Genomic DNA, 10,646 nt, shown 5'->3' with positions numbered 1-10,646 from the left:
ACAACAATGTATTTTTTGTTTTAGTTCAGCTTGGTTGAGGCCGATATAAGGATAATGTGCCAAATCCTAACTTGAGGAAACCAGACTTCACCAATATTCCTAAACCTCCGCAAAACTCCTAACCTGTAAATTTCCTTCAAGTCATGTCTATTTAATTATTTATAGGTGGCTTTGATGTAATATTTCATGACTTTTAAGGTAGGCTACCTCCCCTCAAATTAGGATTGGGCCCTCTGACTCTCTGAGTGAAGTGGTAGTTTTGGCTGTGGTCCTTCAGTACTCCCTGGCCTCTTCGAGTTCATTCATGAACACGTCCTCGTGGGGGTTTTCTGGGCAACTCAGTCCATTGTTGGGTGGTCGCACCGCATGGAAGCGACTCCAGTCTCCCTTGCACAGAATCCAAGGCAGCACATCCACTTTGAAGTGCAGCTCGGGCGAAAACTCGGTGCTAATCAGGTTCGGCGTGCCTGCGCCTTTTCCTCGTGTGATCAGCCTCCCGCGGTCGTCGTAACAACAGTGCTGTGCCGCAAGGGTAGTCGAGTCACTGGACAGTGCCGAGCGGATGCAGCTGCGCGCTGAAGGCTTGTAGATGTCCAGGCGCTCCTCGGAGCCGCTGGCATCGTGCCAGCGGAACGGCCGTCCGTGAGCGTCATCATAGACACTGACCACAGTGTACGCGGCTTCGAAAGGGTAGGAGCAGGGGCAGTTGGGCAGCTCAGACAAAACCTGATGGAGGTACCTCTGCAGGAACTCGCTCTTACAATTGAGCCATTTCTCACAGCTGTCTACATCTGTTGGAAAGAAGACAGCAACACTGCATTAATCTCTGCCACTGCTGAGAGCATGAACAGATGAACAGACACCATGGAGTCAAGTCTGAATCCTATACTTGCATCTGTATACATCTGCTTTACACTACTGAGTAAGCCTAATCTAGATCCAGTTCCAGTATATATCTGATTGAGAAACCTTTTTTACGGTTATGGAAAACTTCCCGAATAAACACTCACCTGTTCCAAAAGGCTCTGTGCCATTTTCCATTTCGAAAGGGAAAGGCTCTACCACAGTGTTGACATCACCTACATAGAGAGGGATAGATTAGCCGATTAGTGAAAAAAAAAGCCCTGCAAATCAGAATAAAAATCTGAATATTTAATGCACGTGTTAAAGTAAAATATGCTTGGAAGTAAAATATTACCCGGGCAGGGCTCCAGGTCACATTTAGAAGCTTCTGTCAGAGTACAGGAGTACCCACAGGACTTGGTCCTCTTCCTCTCACCATGTCCACATGTCACTGAACAGGGAGACCAGGGTGTCCAATCATCTATGTCTTTCTCTGTGGAAGAGAAAATGTAAACATCAGTGTCAGGAACCCAAAGGTACACAAGTAGTGCTTAACAGATTTTAACTTCAGACATTTATTTGCTCTTACGCACACAAACATGCAAACGTGTTTCAGCCTTGTGGCTTTCATCAGCGCATCAGAGACTGAAAATGTAAGCATTTTCTGTGAACTCATTTCCTACTGATCAAAACCTATTCCACACAAACAAGAAAAAGCCTATTAAGATTAAAGCACAAGAGAATTTACACAATGGGAAAAGTGTCGTAGAGATTACGAGAGGTGATGAGAAGATTAGAATAGCAGCTCTGCACCTTCCTTTTGTAATAGGTGGAGCTAATTGGAAGCAGCTTCGAAGTGTTGATAAATAATTACAAGCACAAGAGGAAGAACCGGCAAAATACAATAACACCGTTTTGTGTTGCTATGAACTAAACACGCACTTCGACAGGCTAATCCAAAATGAGCTTTCAAACTTTCCTGACTGCCTCAGCCCAATTTTCTCCTGGTCTAACCTTTCCCATGCAAACCCATGTTCTTTTTAAGAAGGCTTCAGTAAAATTAAAGAGAGAAAAGCTGTGCTGTGGCTGTCCGCCTCCGCGCCATGCTTCCTTGTGGTGTTAATAACACTGAAAACAAGTCATTCTTGATTAAAGGCGAGGTGGGTGCAGAAATACCAGCTTGGGTGTAGCGAGCACCCAATTTTACTTCGTGGGCGCTGCCAACTCGCCATGTGGCCATACAGGAATGAGGTCTCAGGAGAGTCTTAATTATAGAAGAAGCTAAGGCAGACATCCTTGATTTATGTTCACCAAGCCTTTAGATGTGACCACTTTATAGGCATTGTTGCCTTTGCTCGCTCGTCTATACGCACAACAGTTAAACAGATGGAGCCTATATACCGATATAAAGGACAGAGGAAAAGCGTTACAGTAAAACCTAGTTTTAAGCACCTGTTACTGCATTACAATAAAACAGAGGAGTTTTGTGCAGCGTCAACCTTCATAACTGTTCAAAAACACAAATAGATTAATTGTGCACAAATTTGTATCTATGGGAAAACCTTTGACGACTAAAACTTTCATGCTGTGGTGAGTCTATGGCTGTGCACTGAATTAATTTGCTTTTCATTCACTGTACAAATCTGACCTCTTCTCATCTCGCACTATTTACTATTTTTACAACTGAACAAATTGTCTGTGCAAGCTGAGACACAACACTAGTTATGTGGATCCTTTAAAGCACCCCGAAATTCTTGAACTCGCTCAAAAGGCCAAGCCGCCGAGGGTACTGAGGACCATCAGGGTCTGAGGGGGGCCCGAGGGGTCCCAGGGAAAGATGAAAGGGCCGGACAAATGGCCGCTGTCATTCTCTGTTCCCAATCTGCCCTCTAATTGTCTACAAGCAGAGGGCTGTTTTGTCCCAGGGAACAGTGCCGGCCTCACGCTGCCATTAGCAAAAGCATCAGACCCATCTTCAAAAGGCAGGCCTCTGCGACCAGCACAACCAGTGTCAACTTCAAAGTACCCATAACCCACAATGTCCTCATATTCAAGTGCTCATGCAGCCTCACTTGCTAGCATTGTTTGGATCTCTGTGACTACAGTTAACATGCAGTCTTTCTAAGCTACACTTCTTTCTCCAGCTCTACTTCAGGACCATCTTCATCGCTTTCAATATGATTTACTGAGCTATTTAGTGTCCAAAGGTTCATTTTTAAGCCTTTTTTTCCTTTGGGAAACAGAAACAGTTGTGTTTATACGGCCTTAGTTACACACAGAGAGTGCACCACTTTGCAAAACCTACCATAGTAACTCTGTATTGGATCCCAGCCTTCGTTCCAGTGAGTATCCCAGTCCCCGCCTACTCCGCTGGGTAAGGGCTCCTCACTACCGTAATCCAAAGAGTAATCTTCCTCCTCCTCTTCTTCGCCAGTTTCCTCCATGCCCGACCGGCTGTTGCTGTCCTCGCTGGAATCGGTGTAACTCCAAAACAGGGGCCAGAAAAGCTTCTTGCCTCCGAGCAAATCTACTGTGGATGAGGGGGAGGAGGAAGAGGAAGGTAGCCAATCTTTTTCCTTGGCAAGGTCCATCTCCACTTCCATTTGAGGATCATCGACTACTTCAATGGTCACCTGAGTAAAATAAGAGAGTGTCACTGATATCACAGCATGAACAACGCTTAAATGAATTATTTGGAGTCAATGAAAGATAATCAAATATTATCCATCTGAAATGTTCAATATCGCTACAATAAATCTGCTTTGCGGTTATGAAAAAGTACAGCATATACTTTTTGCAGCTTTAGTGCTTGACTTACAACTCTTCTTAAGAAATCAACCATGTCAAATCCTTGGAAGGGTATTTTAGTCAGGAAACCCGCTCTCCGGATCTAAGTAAGCCAGTCAGACGTAAGCATGAGCACTCAGTCAACTAAACGATCCTCTCAGGGAGAGAATGCGAACTTTTATTCTGGATAACTACCTCTCATTACCTCGATATGACTCATCCCAGATTCACAGTACTTCCAAGGGCCCACTTCAGCTGATGTAAAGACCAGACAGCAGTGAGACTAAAGAGAAAAGCTATGTTTCTGTAATTGTTGTAAAATGAATAGTTAGAAAGTAGCTTGACGATCGAGTACTATGGTCATTTCAGTATAGCTGGGTATATTCTTGCTGTTATCCTCGGCCTAGGGTAGGTCTTGTAGGTCTATGTTACATAAAATCTCCTCGGAAATCAAATGTCTCTGTACTTATATTGATGTACAGCAGATTGGTAAAACTATGTCTCGCATTCTGAATACTCTGACCAAACAGGAGAAGATAAGTGCCTGCAGAGATCATAGAAAAGACTAAATCTGTGTCTTCATCTGTTTGTTGTAGACATTAAAGGGTTTCCTTTTAGCCTCTAGACATATAACACAGAGGTAATATCACGTGACTCCCTTGTCCCTACTAACCTGTATGTTGGGGTTCTGTGAGTTAATGTCAGCTTTGGCCAGGTCTGGAAAGTTCTTCAGATCCAGTATAAAAGGTTTGGTCTCCTCCTCAGGCTCAGGTTGTGGAAGAACACCAAGGGAGCGGTGCTGGGGGTGAGACCACCTCCTCTGGTGGCTGTGGGGCTCAGGCAGCAGACTCTGAACCTGGTTCTGCTGCTCCAAAGCCTCAGAGGCAAACTGGACACCACCACTATGAATTGACTGGCCATGAGCCTGACGGAAAGAACAGGTAAATGCAGGTTACAGTGAGCACAAGTTATCTACTGGAATAATTTAAGAAACTAACCAAAAGAACACTTGACAGAAAAACTCTTAAGGTGCGATTCTGCTTGCAAGGTGACAAAGTTTGCAGACACCACCAGTGTGTGCTGCTTAAGGGCTGGTTGCAGAAAGAAAGATCTATTATTAATAGTGGCTTACTGAAGGGTCTAAAAACAATTAGTGTTCAGTTTTCAGGAAGAAAGCCTTTACACCATCCACCGCTTTGCAGCTTGGTAAGCAATTCCAAAAGGCCCCTGGGCATCCACTAACCAGCCAAGTCATCACCCAGCCTTCGGTTCGTTTTCTTTTTTTTTTTTCCCACAACAGTCATGCCATCCAGGCCGTGGACAAAGAGGGTCCTGTGCCAGAGCGAGATCCACTTTTAGCTTTAATGAGAGGGCCTGGGAGGCGTGGGACCCCTGGGCTGATGCGAGTGTGTCTGAACCTGCTGTGCTGCCGCCGCTACTGCCACTGCTTAATTTGACCTTTCAGGTTTTACAGTTACTAAGAAGGAAGGCCGGCAGGAAGAATCGCTGATCTCCGAGATTAATGGTGATTAGAGGTGACATTATAATAGTGGGTAGTTGCGGAAACATGTACCAAATGTAGAATGCAGTCTCTAAAATGAGATGCTGTTTTTTGCTTAGTCTGTTTTAAATCTAATAGGACACATGACTGTTTCATGACAGTCACTGGTAAAGAGGAAAAAAACAAAAACCCCTAATGAACCCTTGTCTGCCATTCGTTCATGTTTTTGTCATCCTGTGAAAGAGCCAACTGGCCCAAACATATGATTTGACAAGAATTTCAGATTGGACCTGTGCCAGTTTGTGGTACGCTCAGCACAACAGTGGCAGTCGGTGGGCTAAAGAGCAGAAGAAACGCTTTAATGAATGACCAGTCAGTTCATGATTTATGGTTATGGCCTCGAGAACAGGGCAGACTTTTCAGGGACCGCCTGTGATCATCCCATAAAGAACTTATGTAGTCAGTCAAATCCAAGAATGTGAACACATAAAGCTGGTTAGGAGGCGGTGCCTGTCGGGGATGATAAATGATGGATAAAGGTGAGCCCTCCTCAAATATGTGTAAGCTGGTGGTGACAAACAGATACTTTTTTCTGGAAACATTTAGGTGTTTTCTTTGCACTATTTGCCACTTTTCTTACAAGAAATGACAACAAAAGTTGACTGAAAATAGCGATGGTGCACATTTTTTAAGCAAGAATTTTAACATTAATTGTAAGAATATAAGTAGCGGTGAGTAACATTACAGTTGTATTTATATTACTAATGTAAAACAGTTATGTTTACTGGATTTTAGAATTTTTAGATGAACATTTAATGTGATTTTTACTGAACATTTTATACTTTACAATACATAGTCAGCCAAAGAAGACCGCCAACTTGCTGTGCCCCCAACACGCAACACCCCCCACACAGATCTAATGATTCACCATCTTCAACATTACATCTCATGTCTGATATAAGATTTCACTGGTAAAAATTCACCCCCACGTTGCTGCGTTTATCCCCGTACCTGACCTTAGTCCATACAGGTCATAACGGGCTTACACAAACCAAACACACACAAAATCTCAAGTCCAGAGTCATGAAAGAGACCGCATACTTTCACACCCTCCTCATCTCGTCCTGTTACACATCTGGATCCTGTATTCTTTCGCCCTGTATATCACTCTCCTCCTCCTTTCGTCCTCCCCCTCATTCTCTCTGATCGTGATCTCCTCCTCTTGGTAGTGGGGCTCCTCTGATCAAAGGCATCATGGCTGATGGCATGCAGTGCGTTTTAACAGGGACACTGCATGATGCACCGGGGGTACTCGGCTCTGGCCTGGGGACTGGATTTTCTTCTTGAAACAGCCTGACAATACACCCTTTTGGCAAACCGCAGCGTCCTGCTTTTAAGTGCCCGGAAAGACTGAATGTTGGGCTACTGTCACTGCTACTGCTGCTGCTGACACGCATTTATTGGGGCGACCGTGGCTCAGGGGGTTGGGAATTGCATCTGTAACCGGAAGGTCGCCGGTTCGATCCCTGGGCTCTCTGTCCTAGTCGTTGTGTCCTTGGGCAAGACACTTTACCCTACTTGCCTACTGGTGTTGGCCAGAGGGGCCGATGGCGCGATATGGCAGCCTCGCTTCTGTCAGTCTGCCCCAGGGCAGCTGTGGCTACAAACGGTAGCTTGCTTCCACCAGTGTATGAATGTGAGAGTGAATGAATAGTGGTATTGTAAAGCGCTTTGGGTGCCTTGAAAAGCGCTATATAAATCCAATCCATTATTATTAGGTTAGGGAGAGGAGGTCCGGAGACTGGATGGGGTGAGCCAGAGTAGAGGGGTAGGGACAAGATCCGGTTGGGGTTTGGGGGAGGGGGGTATGCAGTATGGCAGCCCTGATTTATGCACCCGCAGATATCAAAGGGTCCTGCACTTGGCTGTTTCCAAACCATTACAGAAGAACAATAAACTATGGACTCTCTTTGATCACCATCTTTGTGTAAATGGAAAGAGGACAACAAATGCATGCCTGGTAGAATCAGGGTGAGGTAGTGGAAGTTGGTATGTATAGTGGGGGTACAAAGCAGAAGAGGGCAAACAGGTCCCAGTATCTGGAAAAGAGGCCACTTCAACACAACGCCCCTCCCTCTATTCTCCACCGAGGCATGGGGGTAAAGGCAAAAACAGGAAATTCCACATTAACACAAAAAAGAGCCAACGTAAACAATCAGATGAATGACACTTGACCTGAGCTCCAGTGTGAGAGATGCCTAAGGCTTCCCTTTCTCTGGTTACATAAGCATCTTCTTACTGGGCACCCTAACCCATACTGAGCTTGTCCTCCTCCTCCCGCAGTCTTCCTCTGCTAATCTCCCCTCTTCATCCACCACTCACACATGCAGGGGGGTCACAGGCAGAGAGAGTCGCCAACATTTGGCTTTTTGGTGAATGAAATGAGCAGTCACAGCAGCCACAGTAAGATTTTTATTTTCTTCTTGTCACTAATGAGTCCTTCCTTGTGTCTTTTTGCTTTGACATCAATCAGGCAGATGATGAGAGAGAGAGAAAGTCCCAATAGGGCATCCATGGGAGGCCACACAAGAAGGAGAGAGTTCAAAGGCAAAAACTGAACCCTGACACAAACACACACAAGCAGACTTTGATATCCAAATATGTCCATGTGTAACACAAACATTCCCCTTTGACACACCGCACAGTGTGTGTGTGTGTGTGTGCGTGTGTGCAGAGAGTTTGGATTTAGCAGAGTGAATGCCCAGAGATGGCAAACCTTACTATACATGGAGAGAGCAGTGGAACAAAAGAAGGCAACAAATTTCTAATGTGGAAATTCTTTAGTTGATTAAAGAATGCCTGGAAAAAGAGGGTGAGAACATTTCATTAAGGTGTTTGTGATTTTTATATTTCAGCAAACAAAATTACAAACAAATGCACAACATAAGTTTTAAATGTTGCAAACAAAGTGAATAACTTAAATAATTTGCACCAAGCAGTTATATTACCAAGAGGCTGAATGGGAAATTAAAGCTAAGCACCAACTTTCTGATATTTTATTGTGCTCTAGTTTTAAAATTATGTTGGTACAATTTTATAAGCTATTGTAGTAATAAAAGGAACAGGACTCAGGAGACATTTTACAACCATCAGCAAAAACTTCCAACGCATTAGCTAATTGCCTGTCAGTGGCAAGTGTGATCTATGGCTTTTTCTAACTTGTTGCTAAACTCTACGCCACAAAAAAAGCCAACACACAGAAAGGGAAAAGAAAAAGGAAAAAATGGAGAAGAGAACTTACTTTGTGGGCAATATTCTTGCGTCTGGTAGGTAACCCTGTCACCACACTCACAAGAAGTATTGACCAGAGCACAACCAGCATCTGAAATCTTCTCGGGACCTCTTGACTCATCTTTTCCACTTCAAAGCTTCCCGTGAAGCCTAAAGGCGGTAAAAGTGCTTCACTGTGCACTGTGTGTTTTAGGTTAGATTACAGCTTTACAACAACAACACAAAAAACGCTTGTGTCCTTTTCGCGTTTTCTTCTCTCCGACTTTTGGCTCAGGACAAATAAAAGTTTTCAGCCTCGTCTATCAAGAAGTGTCGCAACTTTAATAAGATGCGCACGAGCGTCCGCAGGTATCCCGCGCGCTATCCATTCCTGACACCAGCGCCTCGCGCAGCAACTGTCAGTCCGTGTGGCGGCTCGAGCTCGATGCTGCGCTTCTCCATAAACACCGCGGGACGGAGGAGCTTTAAGTACCAGAAAGAAGTTAAATACCCCACGCAGAAACTCCCCGTCCGCACTGTCGCTCACTTATTCAGCTACTTCAGAGTGTGACTCACTCGTCGTGGGCGGGTGCTCACTTCCAATACATTGACATCTGGAGTTCATAGTACGCTGTGCATTTTGCTAGCTGTCTGTCTGATGCGTTCATCCATTATCCAGCTGAAGTTCATCCACCGGCTCTAGAGAGGGTGTGCGCGCGCACCGCCCAGCCAACCGGTTTCGGTAAACTTTCCTTTTACGCACGCATTCAGGGGGGTTGATGCTGAGGGAGGAGGGGGCAGGATGCTCATTGCTCACAGCTGTGCGGAGGGTGGGTGCGCTGGGCACTGAGGTACATGGTAAGGTTTAGTTTGCGTTGCAGACGGCAAGCCACAAGGCGGACATGCTCTCACGTGTTACTGGGAAAAGTTAGAGATTATCTTCAATCTCGAATACCAGTGGCTTAGGGGAGGAGTGTCAAATATAAGGCCCGGCAATAATTGTTTTTTTTGTATTTTCATAAATGTTACAGCTTATCCTCCTGATAAAGACACACACATTAATACTACAATGATGAAGTAACAGATAAGCAATTAAATGATACCATAGAAATGTCTAGTTTTACTGTGTCCACGGTAAAATAAACAAAAATAGGAAATTTCCCAGGAAATTAACAAAAACTTTCTTTATAATTACAGGACAGTCTGGGCAGTGAGGTCACAGACTTCTCTGTAATTTTACACATTTCTTACAAATTTAAGCCCAAAGTGACAGATTTATTTCATTTACTACATCTTTATATAGGTAAACTGAGATGTAGAAACTGCACTTTTTGTCCTAATAATGAGATATCTCAGAGATAAAATGTGAAGTTAGACATCTTTATGCTGACAAAGGGTATTCTTACTTGTCCTCCTTACTTAAGATCAAAGCATGACCCTCGAATGTAAGATGAGCTTGACAACACTGTTAAGTGAATTATTCAGCTTTAGCTCTGTGAAATTTTTTAATCAATTTAAATTTGTGTCACTGCTTTAAAAGTAGGTTAAAGGGCAGCCAATGACTGGACTGTAAGGAATGCTGACTTGTAAGGCAAGAAGCCTTTGTAACGTATTCTTCGTGAGCTGTGCCTGCAGTCTGCGTGTTTGTGGTAAATAAACACAACGTCTTTCTAGAAGTTGATACAAAGAAAGTGATTTAATCTTTGCAGCACCGTTTCCAACAGCACGGTCAACAAACATCATGGCTTTATAAACTCCTTTAAGTGGTTTATCTCCAACCCAAATACGATTCCAAAAGGCAAAAGCAACAGATAAGTTTCCACTGGTCACTGCAAGCAAGTTTACAGGTATTGTAAGCAGCTGTGCATTTGAATCATTTCTGCAGACATTAAACCTGCAGTTTCAGTGAGGGGAAACCAGGCTGAGAAAAACAGCCGTGTTGCTGTTTGCAATTACATTTTTTTTTTTTTTGCCTCCATGGACAGAAATGTGAAGACTTAACATACTGCACGGCCCTGCAGGAAACTGAGTTTTATGTCAGGGTGCATACAGATCATAATGAAGTGTTCCACATTTTATTGCTTGTTAACAGCAAATGCATCACCGATCTGTTAGTCAAACTATTTTTTTTGTGTGAACACAGTACTGGAATGATACAGACCAAAAAAAAAAAAAAAAAAAAAAGTGACTAATGTATGATGGATGTAGTTTAAAAGACCAGCAAATAGCAGTCACGCTGTGCTGA

At 44.0% G+C, this 10,646-nt stretch overlaps 1 protein-coding gene across 1 annotated transcript; it reads right to left on the bottom strand.

The window, feature by feature from the left end:
• Positions 1-273: 273 nt before the first annotated feature.
• ism2b (isthmin 2b) lies at positions 274-8,543 on the bottom strand. Its single transcript, XM_085372923.1, has 6 exons — positions 8,433-8,543; positions 4,304-4,555; positions 3,149-3,476; positions 1,199-1,336; positions 1,011-1,079; positions 274-791 (listed from the first exon to the last, which is right to left on the bottom strand). The coding sequence occupies exons 1-6, from the start codon at positions 8,541-8,543 to the stop codon at positions 274-276; spliced, it is 1,416 nt and encodes a 471-aa protein (XP_085229049.1).
• Between the last annotated feature and the right edge of the window lie 2,103 nt (positions 8,544-10,646).

This window comes from Diplotaxodon limnothrissa, linkage group LG15, assembly GCF_057381915.1.
Source record: "Diplotaxodon limnothrissa isolate DT_005_m linkage group LG15, D_limnothrissa_male_GT1.1, whole genome shotgun sequence".
In the NCBI taxonomy this organism is placed as follows: domain Eukaryota; kingdom Metazoa; phylum Chordata; class Actinopteri; order Cichliformes; family Cichlidae; genus Diplotaxodon; species Diplotaxodon limnothrissa.
The sequence above is the reverse complement of the archived record's forward strand: the minus strand, read 5'-3'. Positions and strand labels throughout refer to the sequence as shown.

Excerpts from the sequence above, each read along its gene's own strand:
- ism2b (XM_085372923.1), bottom strand. The coding sequence starts at position 8,543 with ATGAGTCAAGAGGTCCCGAGAAGATTTCAGATGCTGGTTGTGCTCTGG. Across the intron at positions 4,556-8,432 it reads GCAAGAATATTGCCCACAAA|GCTCATGGCCAGTCAATTCA; the intron begins GTAAGTTCTCTT and ends TCTTTCCGTCAG. Across the intron at positions 1,080-1,198 it reads TGACCTGGAGCCCTGCCCGG|GTGATGTCAACACTGTGGTA; the intron begins GTAATATTTTAC and ends CTCTCTATGTAG.